Raw genomic sequence first — 25004 nt, forward strand, 5'->3', positions numbered from 1 at the left:
TTGCCACATTTTGATTTTCAAGACTATTTTCTGCTAACATATCACTTAAAGTCGGGGATTTTCTTATAATTTGTTCTAATCCACATCCAATTTGGCCACGTCTGAGCCTGCTTCTTGAAAGCTCTATCAGTTGTTTTATTTCACTTCATAAACTCATACACTAAAATGCTGTTTCCCAGACATTATCTTAAGAAAGTTACAACAGAGTTCAAATCCATTGAGATTATTTTATTTGATTAATAAATGAGAAAAAAAAGATGAATCAAATATACTCGTGAAATTGCAAGGTAAATGTTCTTCTGTATTTTCCAGGGCTCAGAAGACTCAGCATAACCTTCTGAAGAGTCAGTGCACCACTGACACCAGCACAGTTACAATGAGCCATCTCCTAGCAAGTGGAGAGGGAAACGAGGTACTCTTAGAGCCAGGCTCACTTTATGTAACGAAGCCGGGTGAGCGGAGTATGAGTGCCATTGATGCTTTCTCTTTAATTGTTTAGGTACCAAACACAGCAGAAGAGGACATGTATGCACTGACCCACCCTGCATCTCTCTCTGAGCCGAACAGCACCACCTCGCCGAGATCCGGACCAAACAGCAAAAGCTCAGAGAAGACGAAAGAGGAAGGCAAAGATGTGATTTACACAACTGTGAACTGGGGGACCAAGAGCAAGAAGAAGAAGGCAGAAGACTCCATAGACAGTCACAGAAATGTGGAGAAAGAGGTGGAAAGTGAATATGCTCAGGTTCAATTTAAAGACAAGATTGCTATGCATAACTAGATCACAGATCCATATTGCTGTGTCAAGTTAAAAAAAAGAAAAATATTTTTAGGAATGTCTTCTTCCCTGAAATGTATGTTTTTTTGTTTGTCACCTCTGACATGGACTTTTTAGATATTATGTGTTTTTAAGATCACGACAGACGTTTTGTCCCTAAAGATATTTTGAGCACATTAGAGCGCATGATAACAAAGATAATAATTTTAATGATGAACAGTTTTCCCAGTTTCTTCTATGTTGATGCGTGATAATATAAAATAATGTATATTTACCTGAATGTTTAATTCACATAATGCTGTTGGCATGTGTATGCTGACCCGGCTGTTTCACATTTATTTGGCAGTGTGGCATTTTGTTTCATGTGTTATTGTTGACATTTATTTTGTGTTCAAACTGAAGGGGCTGCAGCTATTTGAGCAAAAGGAGAGTGCAGTTGTACCTATTTTAGTTAAAGTAGCGGTCCACATTCTTCTTTAGGACCATGTCATGTACGTATTCTTTCAAGCCGAACGTTTCCATTAAGCTTCAATGTTGTATATAATACACATTTTAAATGTTTCCCTTGCAACTGTGTTTTAAAACATGCACTGTACAACAAGTGTCTGCCAGATCTTAGAAACCAGAGAAGAGAGCCTCTCTTTCAGGCGTCTCACCGTTCAGGCCGACTGCTTTGAATGAGCTCAACAAGTTTCCTGTTTGAAACTGAATAGAACAGAGGGGGCGTCGAGGGGATTAGGGGTCTGATAAAAAGGTAGACTTGTGCACAGTAACACATCAGTGGGCCATTGCAGACACATTCACACAGCAGCGCATCTGGCAAGGTAAGCGTTTGTATCAAAATATGAATCTGGCGACTTTTTGTCAAATTCTCAAAAAGAAAAAGAAAACTGTACCTGATTAGCTAACAGGTGCTTGAGGCCTTTAAGTGTCAAAACATGACTAGATAATTTGCAGTGACCTCCATAACACATATTTGACTGGCCATTAAACATCGGCTCAGTATTTGAACATACTTATATTTTACACCACAAAATGATTATAATCTAATTTGAGTCACATTTGTTTCAGTGTTTCTGAAAACAACGAGGCAAAACTTGATTTACTGAATTGTTTACAGCGACTACTGTCTTCATGAGGACTGCTCATCTGCTTCCACTGCTCAGCTTGTTGACTGGTAATATTTTGCTTTGTGTGTTTTTTGTACAGCTAAGATAAGGCAAATATTTATTTCTGAGAGTTTGACTTAGACTAAACAAATCAATATAGAAAGTACTGACTCATTTTTACTAAGATTATTATTAGAACAGTGTTTTAGTACCATTTCTTTTGAGTGGATTTAGGCCTACTTCACTACCTGAAACAAAAAGTCATAATTGTGTAAACATGGAAATGTACATTGCTGGATAATATATAGTAATCAATAAAAAGTATTTACAGATTTCCTGATATTGTGAAAAGCATTGCCACACATAAACACTATATTTGCAATGCATATAAGAAATAAGGGGATGTGTGTACTGTATACGTATTAAGAAGAAAATGGACGTGTCTTTGGCATCCAATGTGGTTTGTAAGAGCAATATTCTAACTTTGTTTCTGAGAAGTCAGTTTTTTGTTTGTTTTCATGTCGCTCGAATAGACTTTAATATGTACAGCTCTAAATACTGCATCACACTCAGCTTTGTGGTTAATCGGCTCGAACAGTAACATTTTTCTGTACAAGTGGACAATCAGTCGTTCATGCATTTACATTTCTCATTCGTCTCCGAAAATAGCATCACAAAACAGAGCAACCACGACTAATGTTGTCCTCTGTACGTCCCCTCTCACCCTTTCCTCCTCCTCTTGACTCACTAATGCATGTCAGTGCTCCAGCGGGTGAGAAGCTGGAGCATCACTGTGCCCAAAACAGTTACCGCTGTGGAGGGAAGCTGCGTCGTGGTGCCATGTCAGACACAATCTCATTCTCGGGTTGCCTGGTACCAGTACCACAACATGCATTATCCTGTGGTGTATGACGGGCGCAACCCAACTAAAGTGGAAGATCAGTTCAGAAGACGCACCTCAGTATTGGGTGAAGCTGCAGAGGGCAACTGCACGCTGATGATCACTAATGTGGAGAGAAGAGACAACAACCTTATTGTTTATGTTTGGATTAACCCAGACTCGAAACCAGCTCAGAAATTCTATCTTCAAACAGTAACTATCTTTGTTGGTAAGTAAGTATTTGTGAAACAGAATTTAGAAAATCCACGCCTGAATGCAAAAATTAAAAAAAATTATATAATGTATGATGCAAGCGTACCATGAAAAAAAATGCAAATCTTCCAAACTCGTAACTTTTTACAGCATCCAGGAACCACCAATTCACTGCACTACAGTCACATGCAGCAAAACCATTAACACAACAGTTGTATTGCCAATATGAGCCCTTTGTTCGTGAACATTCATTTCCACATTATTAAGTTGCTGACTACACTTGAGAGCTACACAGCTACTGATCCTAAACACTTCACTTTAACAAGCTGCGGCCAATGCACCTTATTTCTATAAGTACGTTTAATTTACATGGTTGGTAAGCTATAAATAAAAAGGTCAATATGTCCCTATGTTTGTTTGTTTCTGTTATCACTTTTCTTTGACTTTCAGAGAGAATAGCTCCCATAATCTCCATTCAGAAGCAAATGGTGGATGGGGACATTTTCCAGGCTAACTGCAGCGTTAAGTACTCCTGCCCTTTCTCACCTCCATTCCTTTATTGGAACATAAGTCCCTTCCTCAAAAACTCCACTTCAATGGTCTTCAGTGAGGACGTACTGGGCCAATTGTCGTACACAAAGACACTTCATGGTCTGGCAACGTATGAAATGCATCACAGCAAAATGTGGTGTTCTGAGCAGTTTAGATCCTTGACCACAGAAAGTCTACAAATAACACTCAATATTTTATGCAAGTTGTTTACCCGTTCAAAATACAATGAATGACATAAGTACATGTTCTTACTATTTCATTGTATGTTATAATTTCTTATATCCACAGATAAACCTGTGACTGTGACCCTGATACTGGAGAAGGAATCGATAGTGGAGGGTCGCAGCGTCACCATGGAGTGTGCTGCGGACTGTAACCTACAACCGCACACCTACATATGGCTGAAAAGACAGATGGGTCGGAACAACAACTTCACTTCAATTGAGAGAACAAGGCCCTTCAACCACATCATAAGAGATACCTCTATCTCCTGCATCGCTTACAACGACATCAGCCCGGGGAAGTCCGACTGGGTGGATCTGGATGTTCAATGTAAAATACAACTATATATATTGCCAGAATTTACTGATATAATCTTAATTTGGGAATACAGAGATACACATTCATACCAAACAATTGCTCTGCTGGCTACTGAGCAACACAACCAGCGTAATGCAACACTTAGTAAGTAGCACTTAGCTAAGCTAAGTAATGGAAAGGAAAAAAGGACGTTATCCAGTTTTTGCTCTTGTAATTTACATTATTGTCCTCATAAACATATTTTTCTTTTGAATAAACGGACAAGGCAATGCTGTACACTCACTAAGTCTTGGGCCGGAGTAGTTGCCAGTAGGTTGTAGGAATGAACAATTTTAACCTTTTTAATTTTTCGCTAACTCAATAGGCCCATGGTTTGGAAATGTAATACCACCTGAAAGGTCGAAATTCATGGCAACGTAACCTTCCTGTCTTCTGCTCCAACGCTTGCCCCCGCGGAGGAGCCCTCCACACAAACTTGACTTTTTTTTTTTTTTAAACGTTCCTTCGTTATGTATCTACTTTGAATATGCATTGGTTATTTGGTATGCATTTTAGGTTTCAATGTTATGTTATTTATTACATTATTTATTAAGTGAAAATGTTGTATTTTTTAAGGCAGATTTTTTGTCTAGATGAGAAGGTTTAGAATAATCAGTGGCGGTGAATAACAAACATAATACAAGGTAATGCTAACAATCTTAATCCAATCTTAATCTCAGAACTCTAAACTTGATAACATTGGAACTATAACATTATGAAATCTTACTCCATGGCCATATACACTGCTTAAACAATGTGATGTGCTCAAATAAATTGCATTTAAATCTACCTATCTAAGTGGAGGGAAATCCTACAGTGTAAAAATACCCTGTTCCAAGTAACACTCCTGCTTTCAAAGTCTTCCTTAGTCAAAATATACTTGAAGTATCAAAGCTATACTCAAAATAATATATATTATTTTACTGGATTATAATAAGTGATGCATAAATATGTTAAAATGCATGCAGTAAATCTGTGATGTCAGAGAGGTTTGAATACTTATGAAATAACTTTACGTCTTTCGAGATGCCCCAGTAATCCTGCCTGAGTCCTCCTGCCAGCTGACAGGGGAAGCTCTGAAGTGTGTCTGCCAGGCGGAGGCCTCCCCAAAAGCATTCATATACTGGACCATTGATGGAAATGACACTCTTCCATCCTCCTTCAGCAATGTTTCAGCAAATGTAGTCTCTGGGGAAATACATGTTTATGGCCCAGCTCAGAGCCAATCTAACATATCTTGCACAGCCACAAACTCCCTAGGGAGCGACAACAAACAGCTGTCAGTAGACTTCTCAAACATATGTAAGTTACTGTTGCTGTTTACCCAAACTATATATATTCCTTTTATTTCAGACTCATGGGTCCATACAGCAACAAACACAAATACAACAACAATATATAAAATACAATACGATACAATACGAGGACACAGGTATAATCATTGCAGTTATAAAAGTCCCTTGTGGTTAAAAACATACAGACACAATATTTACCTCGTAAATACCTTGTATCACTCTGTGTTGGCTCAGTTAAGACTTTCATAATTACATTTTCTGAGTCATTTAATCGACATATACATTTGTATATAAAATGTCTCAACACAGCATGGAAAGTGGCAACATTACGAGTCACAAACATATGACTTGCACTTGTCCATCTGGGAAGCTTGAGCAAGATTCTGAAAGCATCATTAAATGCCACCTGAATCTGAAGAGCACCACAGGTCGACTTATAGAGAGGAGTACAGTAGGCTCTAAAGAGAGCAGTTTTAACATCTTCTGTACCAACCAATGACATTTACATGCCAGCATATTAGCTTGTGCATAAAGTTTGCAACACTGCCACTGCCCATTGTCATCATCACTTTGGTCATTCCTGATGAAGTGACCCAAATATCTAACTTTGTACATCTAAAAGCAGACCTGATCATATTTACTAATAAAGGTGTTTTTCATTTACAGCCTCTTTATATCTGCTGCTGTCAGCTTTAATGCTCCCAGGGATTGGTTTGCTGTTAGGGTGTGCAATGTTTATTTACAGAAAACATTCTGGAAACAGGTTGGTAGACTTTCCTCTTTGTCAAACATAATGCCTGTACTGCTATAAATAATCTATTTATTGTTATTATATTACCCTAAGGCCGCCACCACAGGGCTTTGTGTGCAACACCGGTGTTCTTTTAAGGGAATCTTTACTTGAGAATGATTCATTTCAAATGTGCTGAATTAAAATTCACATTTTTGCATTTTCCTTTTTTTTAAGGCCCCAAAGTTCATCACACGATGTCCGACAAGAACAAACATACACCGGTCTTCAAAGGTAAATACAACGCATTTATTCTCAACATCAGCACATAAATATGTCTGTGTATTGATTTTAATTTTGCTATCAGATCGCAGGATGAGGACGCACAATCGAGACCATGCAGACGCGAGAGTAACCCTGAGGTGGACAGACTTTCCTGTGTTTATGCCAATGAATATGTGGAAGGAATGAGCAGAGGGTTAAAGTAGAGCTATGCAGCAGCCTCCCAAAGAGAAGGCAAAATACAGCCAGAGTCGACGTACAGTTAATGTGACTAATGATAAATAAAACTATACCGTGGTTCACAACTGTTTTGTCTTTTTTTGTTCTGTTGTTGTATTGCTCATGCACTGAGAATTATTAAAACTTCTGGCTCCCCACAGAGTGTGGATTGCAACACAGCTGAATACAGTTAAACAGTCATACATGTGACACTTTGAAACATAACAGGGTCCATATTTATTTCCGCTGCGGTGAAAACTGATGTTAATGTAAACAAGGTGACAAGAGGAAATTAATATTCAAGCTGTTCCCAAGCAACAGAAACCAGATCTGCTGTCGGGTAGGACTACAGGTATACTATTCTACGTTCTGGTGCTGAAAAGATTCTCAGATTTCTTTCTAGCAATGATGTCACACTGGCCCCTACTAAGTCAACATGAGCGTGAGTTTTGCATTTTAGTTAATATTAACAAATTTGAGTCTGCACACTGTTCAGTATAAGGGAGAGCAGTTTGTCCTACTGGGGTTGTATATGACGCGCTATCTTGTAACACTTCATATCAGCTCCTCTTTGAACTCACACGTTATCAACTCCTTTTTTCTTCAAACTTAACTTCTACTTGTAGGTAAGTAAATCTATTTATTTATCAAACCTAATATTGCTATTGAAATTCCACATCTGGTGTTGTTGTTTATTCTGTGATTGGAGTCATGAAAAAACATTTCCTAACTCACTTTATTAAATATCAGTGGCCTGCAAACACTCAAGGTATTGCAATGATCTGCAAGATGTCTGAGAGAAACCTAAAGATGCATATTTCACTTATTTTAAGTCAGTAATGTGTTTGACCAGATACATTGACAAATTGATGATGTAACTAAAACCACAACTGCACCAAATGTGATAATTTTGTTGGCGTCTCTCAATCAATATGTTGTGTTTATTGGTGGTGGGGCTTTATATGGTTTACATTTAGGTGACTGGGATTATGACGTTGTTAAAATATGTTATATTCCCTCATAATCTCTGTATCAGAAACAAGATGAATGTTTCTTATTTGGACCAAATCAGACGTCACTGATTTATCATTATTGTCACTGGTATAACAATGATCTGTAGATTTTAACCAACCGTCTCTGTTATTTTATAAATGTTGATTGCTGTTTGTTTTCTGCCTTTGGTTTAGGGCAATGGAGTCAATGGAGTTAGTGGTGAGGAGTGAGGTCATTCTCTCAGTTTACATCATTTCTTTCCTCATGGGCCTGCCGGCCAACCTCCTGGCTCTCTACGCGTTCAGCGTTAAGATCCACTCCAAGCCACTTCCAACAGACATCCTGCTGCTCAACCTGACTGTCTCGGACATGCTCTTTTTGATCATTCTGCCTCTCAAGATGCACGAGGCCGCGTCAGGCATGAAATGGCATTTGCCCATTATACTGTGCTCCATCGCCAGCTTCACGTTCTTCTGCACAATCTACACCAGCTCCCTGCTGCTGATGGCGGTCAGCGTGGTTCGCTACATTGCGGTCGCTTTCCCTGTCACCTATCATCAGCTGCTCAAACCTGTGTACGCGATAGTCATCAGTGCTGCTATTTGGCTAATTTCAGCAGCACACTGCATCATCATTTTCATCATCCAGCACCACCCGTCACTCGACAGCAACAACTCCACTGTCTGCTATGAGAACTTCTCTGAGAAGCAGTTGGAGATCCTCCTCCCTGTACGTTTGGAGTTTTTCTTTGTGCTCTGCTTTGTACCTCTTCTAATTTGTGTTTTCTGCTACTTGCGCTGCATTATGATCCTGTACAGCCGCCCAAGGATATCCCTGATGCAGAGGCAGAAAGCCATAGGCATGGCCTTGGGGACTCTAGCTGTGTTTCTCATTTGTGTGCTGCCATACAACTTCTCTCATGTCCTGGGTTACTTCCAGCGTGAGAACCCGACATGGAGGCACTACACATTGCTGCTTTGCACCTTCAACACCTGTATTGATCCCATCATCTTCTATTTCTCCTCCTCCTCTTTCCACTGCACAAGTAAAAAGTCAATTTTCAGGAAGCATGTACTCACTGTTTCAGGAATAGAAAGGCAGCACGCAAGCACTGGCTAAATGTCCAATGATCAGAACGTGTAATGCTGCGCAGTTCAGTTTACTTACGAGACAAAGTCACACGTCTAGATTCTAATCCTGCTCAAAGGGGCTGAGTTGCTTTCCATACTAAATAAACACAGACTACTTCATGACAAAAACAAAAAAGACATGTTTGGTGCGTTTGCAAAATTCCAGATTTATTATGTTACAGTAAATTCTCTATTTTTCAATGGGAATTAACATAATGTGCCCCCTTGACAAGTTATCTCTGGTTTACTTTAACGTGGGCCAGCCACTCTTCTACACTCATGCATTCTGTAGGCACACATGTAGAATATACCTGCAAAACAAAACACAGGAATGGAATTACCACACAGGCAATTTCTACAGTACACAGACACATCAAGTGCAAGTTAATGGTGTGAATAAATGTCAGATTGAGAATGTGTTGTGGGCCTTTTGAGATAAGATGAGATGTACTAAGTGAGGAATTTCAAGAAAATGAAAGTGTTCATGGGACAGCATTGTATTGATGATTCCATGATATTTTTTTTTGACAGAGCTGTTTTTGGTATACTAACTGTTTTCCTTGGTCTGCAATAACTGTGTATAATATTCACATATTCACAATTGACTTGCTTACTATCAGAAGGAAGTTACATCGAACTCTACTGCACCATGTACTTAACAAACCTGCAAAGAAGTTCATGAGCAGGGCCACCCAGCCTAGTATGTAGGACCAAGAGAAGCGCCAGTCACCAAAGCGCTTGCCCAGGAAGTTCACAGTCACTCCAGTGTAAATGGCCATTGCAAGCAGAACAAAGAGAGCTGGCATGGTGGGCAGAGAGGGATACATATTAGAACAACAAATATCCGTGATCGTAAAGATCATGTTAGTTGGAAGTCACCAGGTGCACCTGCTATAAAGCTACTAATATTTGTCTGAGATTTACATGATATGAAAATTCACCAAATATAAAACGTCATATATGGCAGAGGTGATGTAAAAAACAAAATGAATAGGACACCATTTGTTTGCATTTCCTCTATGGCGGCATGTCAGAATTAATCTGAATCTACTGTACACAGGACTCACTTGAAACAAAGAACATGATCCCGGCAGCAAATGAGCGGTTGAACCTCTCAAAGGCCGAGAAGTGGGCAAAGGAGAGGATTCCTGCGATGATGCCAGCAAAGCATGACATGGCAGAAAGGATCATGAAAGCTCGAGTGGCATTCCAGTAGGCTGAGGAGGAGTAAAACAAGGGAGAGAACATACTCTAAATATATGTACAGGAATATAAAGAAAAAAGATACAACCCTTTATTTGATAGAACTGTTTCATACCAAAAGGTATGTCATTTTTAAATGTATCTATTTCTGAGAATTTCTATTGACCCCTGAAACTGGAACTGGAATTTTATTCTACATGCCCTGCTGGACTCACACAGTTGCCATCATTAACAGTGTAATGCTGATTGAAGCCAAGCAATCATAAAATAGTAGCGCTATACTTCACATATAAAGGGAAATGTACAGTCAACTGTGAAGTGAATTTACTCAAGAACATTTTGAAGTAAAATTTTGCGTTTCCTGGATCTTTGATTATTTGCATTTTGTGTGATTTTAATGCATTTCTTCTATTTCATTTGAACTTCTTTTCCATGTATAATGTGGTGAAACCACTATCCTGAGTCTGTATGCTTGTTTACATCTGGACAAGCTGCAAAATGTTGTTACTTTTGAAATGTTAAAATACTACTTACAGGTTGACACAATGAATCAGGAATCACAGAGTACTATCTCTTCTACTTCAAGAAGGTGCTTTTGTTTTTGGTGGGGTACCATTATAATATACTTTTATTTTTAGCCACACGTGTGTGCCAAAATGTTACTTGCACAATACTTTGGTTTATAATTAGTGCTAATTAGCTAATTTAAGCATGCTACACGCTAAACTAACTTGGTGGACATGCTAAACATTACATTTGCTTAGCATCAGCATGTTAGCATTGTCATCGTGACCATGTTAGCAGGCCTACATTAACATTTAGCTCAAAGCACCACTTTGCCTAAATACAGCCTCACAGAGCAGCTAGCGTGGCTGTAGTCTCTCAGTCTTGGTTAAAGTCTCGTAGTGTGTAGGATTTGGCGGCATTCTTGGTGTTGTTGTAGATTGCAGCGTATTGGAGAACTACCGTGGCCGGCGCAAAATCTCGAATGGCCCAATGGACAATTTGGTTTGTCTGTTCTGGGCTACTGTAGAAATGTAGTGGATGGCTCCATGAAGAGGACCCTGTAGTATGTAGATATAAACGTCTCATTCTAAGGTAAAGCAAAGATATATATTCTTATTTTCAGGTGGTTATAGTCTCAGATAAGTAAACCTAGACTATGGTGAGAGTTGCTGTACCTTAGAGAGAGACCCACATGAAGGTGTCCACATAAGATATGTCCCACTTACCAATGCTGTCGGTCTGCATGTAACACTTGCCAGACATGCAGTACCTCCACAGGCCCTGATGGGCAAAGCTGCCAGACAGACGGTACTGCATCCAGTAATCTGTGGCTGTGGAGACCACCAACAGGATGTTCCCCACGATGGCACAAAATAGGCCCCCTCCCATGAAGCTGTGCATCATGAGTGACACTGTGACAGCGGTTGAGGCTTATGCACTGTGCAAAAAGAGAAGAAGACGGGAGTCAGCAAAGTCATTTTTCCTTTTTGTTCAGTAGGTAATGGATTGAGGCGACAGGAATGGCCTGAAGCAGTGTATGCAGGACAAATGGGGCCTTATTTTTGAGCTACAGTTTGGGCACCATGATTTTAGTATCTAATGAAGGAAAGATATTAATTTACCCTTCAGGACTAGGGGTTTAAAACTCAATTTCTCCTGGCACACACCATTTACTCAAACCATTACATTATCGAACCGTCATTACTAGACAGAGGTGTCTCCTTGTACACTATTTTTGAAAGGGTAAAGAAATATGTGATCCGTTCTTCATTCAAGTGAAATGCTGCCCAAAGATACACAAGGCTGTCAGAGCTATATATGTATATATATGTATATATATATATATATATATATATATATATATATATATATATATATATATATGCATCTCAGCTCGTTTTGACTACGCAGTTAGCTGTAATAACAAAGAACAGAACTGAGAGCTGCTGAGCAGAGTAATCATACCAACAATACAATCAGCTCATAGCAACATGTGCTCCCTCTCTCTCTCAACATGTCTTTGTATACTCAGTTAAACATGTCAGGTATGTTCATTTTATGGTCCAATCGCATAAAACCAGAAATCTGAAAATATCCTACGAACAGCACAGTCAACCCACATAACTCAAATATTTTTTCAGGAAGACGGTGATGGCTGGTACAAATTAATTGAATACTGAAGAGGATTATTTTAATGAGAACAATGACGCAAAAACACATGGGATAATTTTTGGGTGAATTAGTCCAACACCTAAAAGATAATCAATATAAAAAAGCCTGCGAATAGCTATAATCCAAACACAGAAATATGAACCTAACCAAAGAAATCAGCATGTCAGACATGTGTGTCGACCAGGTGGAGGGTCTGAACACCATTTATCACATATAAGTCAGTAAAATCTCTAATTCATCTCAAGTTTGGCATGTGATCTGAAAAGTGTATCATGAAGTAAGTAAAAAAAAATCTGAGGGATAATGTTATAATATTACAGATTTTGAGCAAAACAACAAATCTAACATTTATACAGAATCACATGCTGAAGGCCTTCTAGGCCCACCGGTGAGACATACACTCATTACTTAGCACGCCATGATACGCATTTCTACTTTTTTACATTTACTCCACATTATTTCCATCCAAGTGGCATCGGCAATTAACAGAAGTACCCGGCATCATCTTACCTGAATTCTTTAGGATAAATCAACCCTCTTTAAGTATCAGCCTTTCCTCAGGGAAAGATTGAGAGAGAGTGCAAGCCAGGAGTGAGCGAAACGTCAAAGAGGAAGCCCTAGGCTGAATTCCAAAAAGTTATCCCCTCCACTTTTCTGTTGATGGAGGCAAAATCCTTTAAAACAATCGGCACAGAACAAATGCACTTGAGCGGCCAGGCAAAAAGCCACGTGACTCTTTCACACTGAACTACATGGGAGTATTTTGGGGGGGGGATGGTGTTGGATGGAGATGGGGGAGGGTCTGGGATAGGAGGCCGCTACGCCACAGTCCATGTCTGTTGTTCTATTAGGCGTTCTGGAACTGTGGATGTGCAAAGGCTTGCAGTACTGCTGTGGTCAATGGAACATGCTGAAGCGCACACTTTCTTTCAGGGCGGCCGGGGTGTGGGCATGGACACACACACACACACACAGACACACACGCTTAGAACAGACATATGACCAAAGAGCTGCTTAGAAAAATGACAGACTGCATGCAGACAGCGCTTAACCTGTTCACTCTGAATATGTAATGACGTCGTGGAAAACATTGCTTCTCAAAAGCTAACCAATACTGCGTGATACACATATACTTAAAATTGTTCACAGATAGTATTTATATTATTAGAATCAACACTTCAAAGTATTTGACACGCATCAACATCATTTACACGGCTTTCACACTTTGACAAAACAGACACAGCTGCCACAATGAGCGGGTATTGAAGGTTTTTCAAGTGATACGAGCACGACTAATTACATGTCAAACGGTCGGTGTTAATATTCAGAGAACTCCTGAGCAGTGATTCCATCTTTTGTAATTAACTGCTTAGTCTTATTAGTCTACATAAGGGATTTTTGTAAGTCATGTAATTTATTTGACAATGCGATAAACATGATAAACATGTATAGCAAACTGCCTGAAACACAAATATTGTGCATTTGTATTGTGGATGCATTGTATGACTCAAACAAAATCAGCACTGCCTTTAAACTGCCTACAGCTCTTGGGGTGTTTAGTCTGCATTAACACTCTTATACTTATGTGGTTAGTACACAAGACAACTCTGGTGAACACTTCAGCTTTCTCAATAATGTAATCAGCATGTCATTTACCATGGTGCTCTATACAAAGGATTTTACAACACAGCTGAGCTCAAATGTGGTGAATGTGTCATTTCTACATCGTCTGTTTGCACAGATCGTCTACGGTAAATCCAACTCCACCACTGTGGCAAGATCTTAGACAGAGAGAAACAAATGTAGACTGTGGTATTTTGAATTCAAAATGTCCAATGAGTTATATAGTCATTATATAGCAATCACCATGATGTGCACCAAGCATGGAAGGACTGTAGATGGAGGGTCTCTTTTAACGTGGTGTCTGGTAGTTAACTTAAAACTCATCCTCTTGTAGTGTTTTACCTTGTAAAATATAAGCTCGTCATGTGTTTGGAAAAGAGCATCACTCAGTCGGGAGCATTCATAAATGATTATGATTTGGGACCAGAAAGCATTGTTTAGACATTCAGCTGCTTTTCTTCCTCATGATTTATTCAAGGGTGAGGGAGGTGTAATGGGATTTTGGACACAGGTTTGTTCAATACGATGCTGTCAAAAGATTAAACCTGACCACCGTTACATAACAGCTGGATAGAACGAGCTACAGTCCTCGTCTGAGTAAAAACACCTACGCATGTGGAACCATCATGGGAAGTACAACCATTTGGATCTGTATTTGAATGTGGAAACAGGCGATGAGCACCACTTACAATCGCATAAACTTGCGAAGGGAGTTGTTACACTCTGCACTGCTGGCCCTGCCCAGAGCGTTGACTGATGTGCACTGTGAAAATGTTTTCACTGAGTTCTCAGATAGTGAATATGAAAATGTATGCACTCTGGTTCAGAGCTGTGAGAAGTCCACCCTTCTTATTGCTACACAGGAAGTTGCAGGTTTACCATCAGTGGCACATGCTAACTAAACTGAACCGCTGTCTTGTCCAGACAGATGTGAAGATGGAGTCTGAAAACCCCAAAAGAGGGAACAAATGACATGATGTTAATAACATAACGAAAGGGTAACTGTGGTAAATGATCTTGCATCCGAGCCCAAAATGTCTGGCTCGACATCTGCAATGTCACACGTTCCTCATTAGCACTAGCGGCGTAAATATAGACGATGCAGACAGTGCGGTTGCACTGGGGCCAGTGGGTTGGGGGCAAGGCCTGTGGAGAGAACGGGCCCTCAAACAATGTGTTGAGAAGAGAATGGGCCCTTGCGATTGATTCAAATTGGCAGATGCGGTTAAAAAAGAAAAGCTGACAGTTGATAAATTATAACAATAAAAAATAAGCTATATTTTTTGTCATATACACAGATCCAACATAATTTCTGGGTATTCTAGGTGTTGATGTACAAGGTCCAAAGTCCCTATTTGATCATGTGACGAGACGATACAATATGTGGTAGCTTTCTCTTTGACCTCACTACTTTCCTATTACAATGGCTTAAGTAACTATTCAACTGTAAAAATCTGCATACAAACACACACTATGTGTGTGTGTGTGTGTGTGTGTGTGTGTGTGTGTGTGTGTGTGTGTGTGTGTGTGTGTGTGTGTGTGTGCTTACTAGTGTGCACTAGGCCCCTTCGAAACAGTGTGCACTAAGGCCCGCCTCAACCACTTATTAGCATGAGCACATCCTTACTTTACTAACACAAACTATTTCTTCTTCAAAGTGTAAGTTGAACACCAGCAGCTAACGATGGAAATTCGCATTTTGTGCATCACAATTCATAATAGACACTTGTTTTCAAGAAAAGATGTTAAAAAATGATGCCGATGAATCTTTACCAGCATCAGGAAACATGAATAACTTTTATGTATTTCATATATATAAAGACAATGACTACAGCATATTATATATTTACTAAAGTGTTTTCAATTTCTATAGTACTAACAGCTGTAGAAAATCTTAATGTGATGGGATGTCTTTCGCACTGCACAATAGCACCATCTGCTGCACAAACAGACATAACAAAGCATCCGATCATCACAATGGAAACATCTGAAGTATGAGTGTTTCCTCAACAGAAGATGCATCGGGGTACTACTTGTACTGTAACTCTGACTCCCGGCTGCACACTGCTCTCCTCATAATTAACTACTCTCGTAATGTATTTGAAGCGTAAACACGCTTTCCATATTCCACACATTCCGTTGTGTTCGTAATTTAAGACTACATCACAAAAACAAGATTACCGTGGCAGTTTTTTCCTTGACAGTGTCATGTATATTACTGTGGGCTCTTTACTTTCGGGGATTCTGTTCGAAAAATTTACTCGACACCTTGAGGTAAAATCATTGATCAGGACATTTATTCTTCGAAGAAGGAACAGAGTCAGAATCACAACATGATATGACAATTGCGTATCCTGGACTGCTCTTCAACAGTGAAAAGACTACCTTCTTAAATACCTATGTTATCAATAGACAGAGGGCCCCATGACGCCGTCATCGCTCCATCATGACGCCCTTCTTGTCTCTTGATAGAGTGGATGGTCAGGGCCGAAGACACAAAGCTGAAAACCATACTGTTCTTCAACAAGAGACTTACTGATACCTCAGTCTCTTGTCCCTATCAGCTGACAATACCAGAGATGCGTAAGCATTAAAAACTGTGTGAGAGTTCAATCAGAAGGACAGGCTTTATTACTAATACGACTGACTAATGTACCTTGCTAATGATCTGAAGGTACCAGAAAAACATTACTAATAAAGCGTATATAAGTTTTTCTTCTAACAGATTCAAATTAAAGATTAACATTACTTTAATAACTCAAATTTCTGGAAACAAAACATCTCCAAGTCATGCTCATTGTTGACTGAAAATCTATCCTTCCAACGGTGTTCAACCATTAGGAAACAAATGCAGAGTATATAAATCGTAGATGTAGTGCTGTAAACGTCCCAATTTGAAGTTATTTATTGTAACATACATGCTTAAAAAGAGCATGTAGGTATTACTGCATGGAGCAATTTTACTTGCAAAGTATAACAAGTATAGTTAATATGGACACTTCCATTATGAAATAATGAACTGGCAGAATGTAAACTGTTACCAATGTCATCAGGAACAATTGCAGTTCAACAAATGTCCAAAGGATTTGTCGTTTTACCCCATTTTATAAATACCATGAGCTTTAATATTTATAATTAACATGAATTCTTTATTTTTTTTTAACATTTGATGCATTCTGCAGATATTTCCTTATTGATCAAAGAATGAAGAGTAAACAGTGAAGACCATGTAACCGCAGTATAATGGGTTTAAATCCGGCCTTAGGACCGTTGTTGCATACCTCTACGCTATTATCTGTCTAATGAAGGTGAATAAAGTGCTAAAATATGATTCCGTGTGTGTGCGTGTGTCCTTCACAGATCTCGAGAACTGTTGTTCTGATCCGATGCAGTCTAGAATGTGGTACAATTTGGCCAAATGGAGGCGCTATAGCAAACATTAGGTTTTTACTTTAGATAGATACTTTAACCCTTGTATGGTGTTCGGGTCTGTGGGACCCGTTTTCAGATTGAGCATCAGCCAAAAAGAAGACGAGCCACAGGACCAACCCATCAGTAGCCAGCTAGTGAAGAAATATGGATGTCAAAGAATGGAGAAATTGAATGCGAAGTGTGTGGAACCAAGACAGACAGAAAGACACAATATACATGCATCAAGTGCAAGAAGTACAAATGCAACACACACAGTAAAACTCTGCCACTCATGTGTTGTATAGGCTGGTATGAAAAGGCAGTGTTCAACAATGTAATGTGTTCAATGTAAACTGTGTGTTGTGCTATGTAAAATGACTTTATTACTAATGAAATTCAAATAAATAAGTCAATAGTTATGAACAACCTTATTTCATTTGTAAATTTGTTGAATTTTGTCCACTCATATCTTGATTTTCTTTATTTTATCACAACAAAAAAAACCGAGTAGCACTTTAATTCGTAAATGTGTTATAACAAAGTTAAAGGGCAAATATTAACCATATTTGCTGTTTATATTGCTTCTAATTGGGATGAAGAAAACATCTGTTGAGTATTTTAACAAAATTGTTTGATTGTGTTGAATTAAAAACCCAAAAATACAGCGGGTTCAACAGAACACCTGCTGAGTAACAAAACAATGAACACCATACAAGGGTTAATCCCTTGTATGGCATTCATTTGGTGGTTATTTTTTTGATTAGGGCCCTCAAATGCTGTCGGCTTTGATTCATATGTTGATCATAATGCAAAACCAAAATGATTTGTGTGTGGAAGCATTATGTTCCAGTTATTTACCGAGGGACCTAGAGGAACAGCCTAGTCACGAATGTGATATAACTTGTGAAGTTATAGTAAACATGTCAGAAACTGTTAGCCTCGTTTTGAGATTTAGCTTAATAACTTTACAGGCATGGCTTATACTTGGATTTATTAAGAATAAATAAAGTTACAACATGGAGTTTTAAATTGCAGATAAGAGGAAAGTGACAAATATCCATCTCTACTGAAATACACATTTGACACAATCCCTATTTCAGTTAAAATAATACAAGTGTATAAAAATCACATAAAAATATAGCATGCTATACAAAATGAATATATACATGCATCACAGCACATTTTGGAGTTCAGACAGTTGTAGCAACTCTGACAGGCAGTGGAGGGCGAAATGCTGGGAGAGCCACTGATCTTTCAGAGGGAGTCTGAAAAAGAAAACAAGCCAAATAAAATACATATACACATACATACATACATACATATATAGTGTTTTATTTGAAAGACCACCTGCTGTATTCTGTTGTAGTCCGGAGGCCGCATCCCTCCTGTCAGCAGGTTATGAGGAGTCGTTTCTGTTGGGGTTGTTACTGCCTGTGAGCGATAAGAAAGCTAAAACAACCAGCCAAACGGTGAAATGTTGAGTTATTCTTACGTTCATGCATGAATACATGTAGCCGATGCATGATATGCAGAGTATGGTATAGATTGTATACTCCACAACCTCCTCCAAAACTGGAACTATCACCTACTTTGTCATTTTTGTTGTATGACTTTATTCTAACCTTCTCAACTGCTCTGGACACTGGATATCTTGTCGGCCGACCTACAAAACAGAAAGAAAGTCAAACATATTAAAATCACAGAATGTTAAGAAAACGTGTTTGAAGACTTAAATCAAATGTTTTTTGCAAAGCAGCCAAATACTTTTGTTCTTGTTCCAGTAGACACAGAAGTAGATTAAGCCGCCCAGCAGGATGAGGAGGAGCAGGGCGCAGGGGATTCCAGCTGCAATGCCAGCGATGGCAGATCCACTCAGCCCTTCACCTAGTGTGTCCAGGACCAGGAGCAGTGATTTTACTTTTGTAGTACCATGCATGGCCCTGTGCAACACAGGCACGCACACACACACACACGCACACACACACACGTTGCCATACCTGGACCAATTCTGTGGACCTCAGTCGGCAGTCCTTCAGTCATGCGAGCTTTAGGGATGACCCGAAACATGTAAATCAACTTGGGATCGAGGTTAAAGATGTCGGCACTCCTGGCGGAGCCCGGTTTTGGCAGGATGGTCTGAAATCCGTTTGAGCTGCCTCTAGTTTGGGTACCATTACGATTTCTGCTCAGGCTGTCTGGTCCTTTCATTTGGATGTCAAACCCTTTGCAAAAGCACATTTCCGTTTAGTATGATATACCTTCAAAGTTGATCAATCGCCAAAGCATAGAGTAACCACATGTCAGGATTTCACTTCTCAGTCTTACAGGCCTGTTTGAGGAGGAACATCTTAGTTGTCATCTCTTCTCCATGTCTATAATATGACATTTGCTTTTCACACTACATTTGTCCTTAAAATATCCCCCCCCCCCCCAAAAAAAAACAGTGCTGCACAGCTAGAGGCTTCACACATTGCACAATATTTACACCCCTATCCTTTATGGGTAGTTTCTGTTTAACACTGTAGTTCTGCTGAGATGTACAAATTGTTGAGTTGTGTGTGATGTTTAAAAATCTACGTTCCTAGAGTTAATCACTGCTTTACCTGTAACGATGGAGGTGGGCGGGACCTCCCAGGTCAGTGTGACGATTGTTCCATTGTGATTGGTGAACAAACTGGAATCCGAGATCGACGGGCCTGGAAAGAGGGATTGTGAGCTGGAGGGAGCTCAAGAGAGGACAGCAAAGGGGGAGAGAGGGGCTACCAAGACTGGAGAGCTTTGTTTAAAAAAGGGAAAGCGCAATCTCAGGTTTTACATAACTCCATCTAAAGGCCCATTGTTTCCTGTTACTCTGGTAACGCAAGAAGCCCAAATTAGAAGCTAAAGAAAACAGAAACCTTGAAGTATTTGAAAATAACAAATAAAATCACTGAAACTAGACTTAACCATGAATAAAACAGGCAAAATATGCTGTTAAAAAGTCTATGCTATTAGACATGTAAAGTATTGGATAATATCATAAGTCCAGAACCCAAACAAAGAACACACGACACAAAGAGAGGCAGGGATGCCATGCATACATACATACATACATACATACATACATACATACATACATACATACATACATACATACAGTTGCCAATACATTTTCTGTCGTTCAGCAAATGTATTAATTTTTTCACCCCTTTTGTGGAAAAGCAATATTTTAGCTGGTTCACATGGGAGTAAAATTATGTAGTTTATATAACGTTGAGTAGTTTAACCTACTATTAAAAAGGTGTCACCAAAGGTAATCTTAAATCCTTTACACATGAAATCTTCATGTGCAAAGTAATTAGTAATCCACGAAATGTAGTAGATGCACACTAGTAATGCAAAAACTGCATTTAACAACAAATGATACTTGATAGTAGCGTAAGCATCTGGTTATTTTCCCACCCCTGATAATGTTACAGCAAACAAACCAAGAACAGCAATATTGTACCTCTCAACTGAATTTCCCTTCTCTGGCTGCCAAGTGGGTTGCGACAGGTACAAGAGTAGATGTGGAGGAGAAAGTTGCTGACATTGTAATCCCGTATCTCGAGCTGTGTGGTGTCCCTGCTGATCTGGTATGGTGGCATGCTGGGGCCAGCCTCGCTGCCATTGGACCATGACACCACCGCCTGAGGCGAGGCCTCACTGACGCAGTGGATGGTCACCACTATTTGGCCCGTGGAGTCAACGGTGGTTCCCACAGCTGGCAGGAACATCCTTGGACTACCTGAGGTAGATACGGTTCTCGTTTGTGGCTGGCGACTAAAGTCACTGATGAGTACAAGTACAACAGATTGTTGGCTTGATAATCTGTGAAAAATGTAAAACTTACCTGCAGTGATACTGCAGTTATTCTGTTCGACAGGGTGGTCTGCCATGCACGTGACAGTTTTCCCGTCGAGGTCATGCGAGGCTGTGAAGGTCAGGCTGAGGTTCCCTGCTCCACTGCTGGTGTTGCTTAGTGCCGGGAAAGAAAGCTGGGCCTGTGGGGTTCCTCCCGACCACTGACAGTAGTAGCGCAGGTCGACGTTATTCACCGACTGCAGAGAGCACACCGGGTCCCCCGCCGGCCTCTCTGTCCAAAGAGAAAATGAATCGGACTATTAAAGTGAACCAATCATTCACTCATGTTTGGGTCCATAGTTGGCAGTTTTGATATTTTCTTTATACAAAAGTAGGTGCAAATATGATAGAAGGCTGTAATTCCACAGCTCTACAAAAGAATAAAACAATGTATTTTGTAGTAAATTCAAAACTGAATTTGTTTGTCTTTCCTGAAGAAGCCAACAATCATAATATTCTTTAATACCTAGGAACGATTAACCATTACAAACCATAAATGTTTAAAATGCTGATCTGTTGCCGCTTTTTTCTCGTCTCCCCATTGATCAGCGTGCAGGTATAATTGCCTCCTTGACTGGTCTGTACATGCGTTAGGTTTAAGACTCCTTGGAGTGAAAAGAGGGTCTGACTGCCAAAGGCCCAGTCAGCAGTCGGCGGTGGGAACCCATCAGCCTGGCAGGAGATGCTCAGAGAGTCCCCCGTTACATAGAAAGGCCGAGCTGGTCGGGCCTCAAGTATGGGCGTGTCTGGTCCGTCTACAACCACACCACAAAGAGGAGGGGAGCGTTACACAAAGAGGGGTGACAAACAGACAGAGGTGGAGAAAGACATGTAGTTAACCTTACACAGCACAGTGATGTTTATGTCAGTTGTCACACTGCTGAAGGGGTTCGTCAGTAACACCGTGTACCGGCCTGTGTCGCTTCGGTTTGGATTGAGGATCACAAGGCTCTTTTCCCCCACAAAGTGGCGAGAGTTGGATTTTATCTCCATGCCATTGAAGAACCACGTCTGTTGCTCGACCACTCCCTGCAGCATGCTGTGCTGCAGGGTGAACTGGTCAGTTCCCTCTTGGGCAGAACCAGACTGTGTGCCCAGGATCACATTCTGGATCACATCTGGGAATGAAATGAAATGAACAGATGGGATGTACTTAAGTCACCACATACCCGTTTTCCTTTCAAATGCACTAAAATGAACGGCTTAATAGGATGGCTAATCTGACTGAATTTGAAAAGATAGTCAATTCTGAGACTTTTTTTCTAGGTATTTGGGAGGGATTCAGAGTCTTGGTCTAGCATCATCCAGGAAATAGCGTTTGAAGTCGTTTCCTCTGGAGAAGCAGTCACCCGCCACTATCCATCTGCCCGAATATAAATCTCTTGCATCTTTTAGATGGCATATACAGTCAAGATAGGAAAAATACAAAACATGTGGCAGCAGATGCGCATCTTGACTCAAATCTTGGATTTGCAAGATTTTTCAGGGCAGTCCACATTCAACTGAGGAAATTGGGGAGCCTTTGTGAACACAGCCAGCAGCTTTGTAGACAATTTTCTCCTAATTTATAACAACATAATAACATTGTTCAAACTCACAACTATACAAGATATCTTCCAAAATCCAGCTATACTTTTCCATTTCTGTAATGTACTGCAATACACTGTGGGACAAACTGATACGAAATATGTAGGCCAATGTTTTAAATCCAAACCATATTACAAAACACTATAAAGTATGTGTGCATGTATATATATTACACTCACCAAATACTTTGAGAGTGAAAGCAGTGACGGCTTTTCCCAGTCCAGACTTTATAATTTCAATGGTGTAGTTACTGGTATATCCAAGTGGCACGTTTACAAAGCTAAGGGATCCATTGGTCTCAATCCGCAGCACCTGCCTTCTGTCCTCGTCTATGTCAGGGGGAGCACCGGAGTTGATAGTCCATGTGACTACAGGTAAACCGGCCATGAACCAGGTAACTGCTGGGTCGGTGGCACCGCCGAAGGTCACAGCCAGGGTCACATTGCTGCCAGCTAAAGCGTTCACCAGCGTGGGACCAGCGGGGGAAACCACCAGTTCACAGTGTGCACCTGCAAGTGAGAAGTGATCTGTTTACAGAGTAAATATTCAGCTCTCAGCTATCTCAAATCCTGGTTACAGTTCAATTAATGCTGGTGCTAAGTGAACATACAACGCATGTCCATTACAGAAGCAAACAAATATATAATTAGTGGCTTTAAGCTAATCAGAAAACAAAAATAATATTAGGCAAGGCAAATTTATTTGTATAGCACATTTCAACAACAAGGTGATTCAAAGTGCTTCACATAAAACCATTAAAAGCATCCAAACGTAATGCAGAAGACAAGAAAAACAAGAACATTCATAATAAAACTTTTAAAAAGTAAAAAAAAAAAAACAATAAAAGTTGCAGTGCAGTTGAAGAAATAAAATGCAGTAGTGAGATGCAGAAATTGATATCCTTGAATCTGGTTTAATTAAAAGGCAACAGAAAAGTCTTCAATCTGGATTTAAAAGAAACTGAGGGTCAACAGGAACACAATGTGAAGCCCAGTTTCCTTTCTTACAGCCGTTTCGCTGTACAACGTCAGCGGATAAACACAAGCAAAGCAAGTATGTAACGCTACGTCACATCTTACCTTGAAACGTAAAGTTGAGTAATATGGGCAGAAAAACTGCGCTTAATCTGCCAAATTCATCCGGCCAGGACATTTTGTTAATGAAATCACCTAAGAGACGTAACTGTAGCAAACTATGCAGTTAAAATCCCAGCGCAGACGTCCTTGGTGTCTTGGACAGTGACTGGATCCGCCTCTTGCGTACTCGGCCCCTCTTGAGCGACGGAGAACCATGAACTAGGCTTAAAGCTGGCGCTGTCAGCAGGGCGCGTGAGCGTCTCACCTGTGCCGAGTCAAAGCCTTGATTATGCAAGTTAGGACACGCCCCTCATCACATTTCCCACAACAGTGGCGATCTTTCTCTCTGTCTGTCTTGGGTCTGTCCTATCCGTTATCATTTCATTTTTAACGTGTTTCCGTGATTTTGTTGATTTAATTTCTGTATTTAAGTATATATTATATAATGTGGCCTGTGTGATGGGACTCACATTACCTCAGCATCTCAATGAATTAGAATATCATCGAAAAGTTAATTTATTTCAGTAATTAAATTCAAAAAGTGAAACTCATATTATATAGATTCATTACACACAGGCTGATATATTTCACACGTTTGTTCCTTCTAATTTGGATGATTAATGGCTTACAGCTAATGAAAACCCCAAATTCAGTATCTCCGACCATTTGAATATTGTGAAAAAGTTCAATGTTGTAGACTCATGGTGTCACACTCAAATCAGCTAATGAACGCAAAACACCTGCAAAGGTTTCATGAGCCTTTACATCGTCTCTCAGTCTGGTTCAGTAGGCTAAACAGTCATGGGGAAGACTGCTGACCTGACAGTTGTCGAGAAAACGGTCATTGACCCTCCACAAGTTTTTACCTTGCCACAAAAGGTAATTTCTAAAGAAGCTGCCAGAGCTTCAGGAGCCACCACATACAGACTTATCCAGGATATGGGCTCATTTGCCTCATGTAATATTTTAGTTTTCTGAGGTACTGAATTTTGTTTTCATTAGCTGCAAGGCATAATCATCAAAAATAAAGCACCCTGTGTAATGAATCTGAGTTTCAGTTTTTGAATTTAATTACTGAAATAACTTAACTTCATTGAGATGTTGAATCAACACTACAAATGTGAACAGTCTATTGAAATTAGAAGTTTTTGCAGGATTTTTATATTAGACTCAATTAGGTTCAGCTAGGTGTAACTAATAAAGCATAATTTGAAATACACAACATGGCGCAGAAATGCATTTCTGGCCAAATGTAAAGTCGAACACGATACAATAAATCCAGAG

The 25004-nt window shown here is 39.8% G+C and overlaps 4 protein-coding genes across 4 annotated transcripts; 2 read left to right on the top strand and 2 right to left on the bottom strand.

The window, feature by feature from the left end:
* Positions 1-2641: 2641 nt before the first annotated feature.
* On the top strand, positions 2642-6515 carry LOC306745279 (sialoadhesin-like; the record flags this gene model as incomplete). Its single annotated transcript, XM_079228032.1, has 5 exons — positions 2642-2996; positions 3431-3631; positions 3821-4084; positions 5138-5292; positions 6504-6515. The coding sequence occupies 5 exons, from the start codon at positions 2642-2644 to the stop codon at positions 6513-6515; spliced, it is 987 nt and encodes a 328-aa protein (XP_079084158.1).
* Positions 6516-7828: 1313 nt separating this feature from the next.
* LOC306745280 (free fatty acid receptor 2) lies at positions 7829-8749 on the top strand (the record flags this gene model as incomplete). Its single annotated transcript, XM_079228033.1, has 1 exon — positions 7829-8749. The coding sequence occupies one exon, from the start codon at positions 7829-7831 to the stop codon at positions 8747-8749; it is 921 nt and encodes a 306-aa protein (XP_079084159.1).
* Positions 8750-9009: 260 nt separating this feature from the next.
* Positions 9010-11376, bottom strand: lim2.5 (lens intrinsic membrane protein 2.5; the record flags this gene model as incomplete). Its single annotated transcript, XM_079228065.1, has 4 exons — positions 11196-11376; positions 9828-9977; positions 9425-9559; positions 9010-9071 (listed from the first exon to the last, which is right to left on the bottom strand). Exons 1-4 carry the CDS (start codon positions 11371-11373, stop codon positions 9010-9012), a joined length of 525 nt encoding a protein of 174 aa, XP_079084191.1. The 5' UTR covers positions 11374-11376.
* Positions 11377-18349: 6973 nt separating this feature from the next.
* On the bottom strand, positions 18350-23796 carry vsig10l (V-set and immunoglobulin domain containing 10 like; the record flags this gene model as incomplete). The annotated part of the gene is made up of 12 exons (XM_079228035.1): positions 18350-18440; positions 18523-18606; positions 18798-18838; positions 18940-19059; positions 19173-19397; positions 19779-19871; positions 20663-20941; positions 21047-21289; positions 21549-21812; positions 21903-22175; positions 22824-23153; positions 23724-23796. The coding sequence occupies 12 exons, from the start codon at positions 23794-23796 to the stop codon at positions 18366-18368; spliced, it is 2100 nt and encodes a 699-aa protein (XP_079084161.1). The 3' UTR covers positions 18350-18365.
* Between the last annotated feature and the right edge of the window lie 1208 nt (positions 23797-25004).

The sequence above is a fragment of the Taurulus bubalis genome, assembly GCF_910589615.1.
Source record: "Taurulus bubalis genome assembly, chromosome: 12".
Taxonomy (NCBI): domain Eukaryota; kingdom Metazoa; phylum Chordata; class Actinopteri; order Perciformes; family Cottidae; genus Taurulus; species Taurulus bubalis.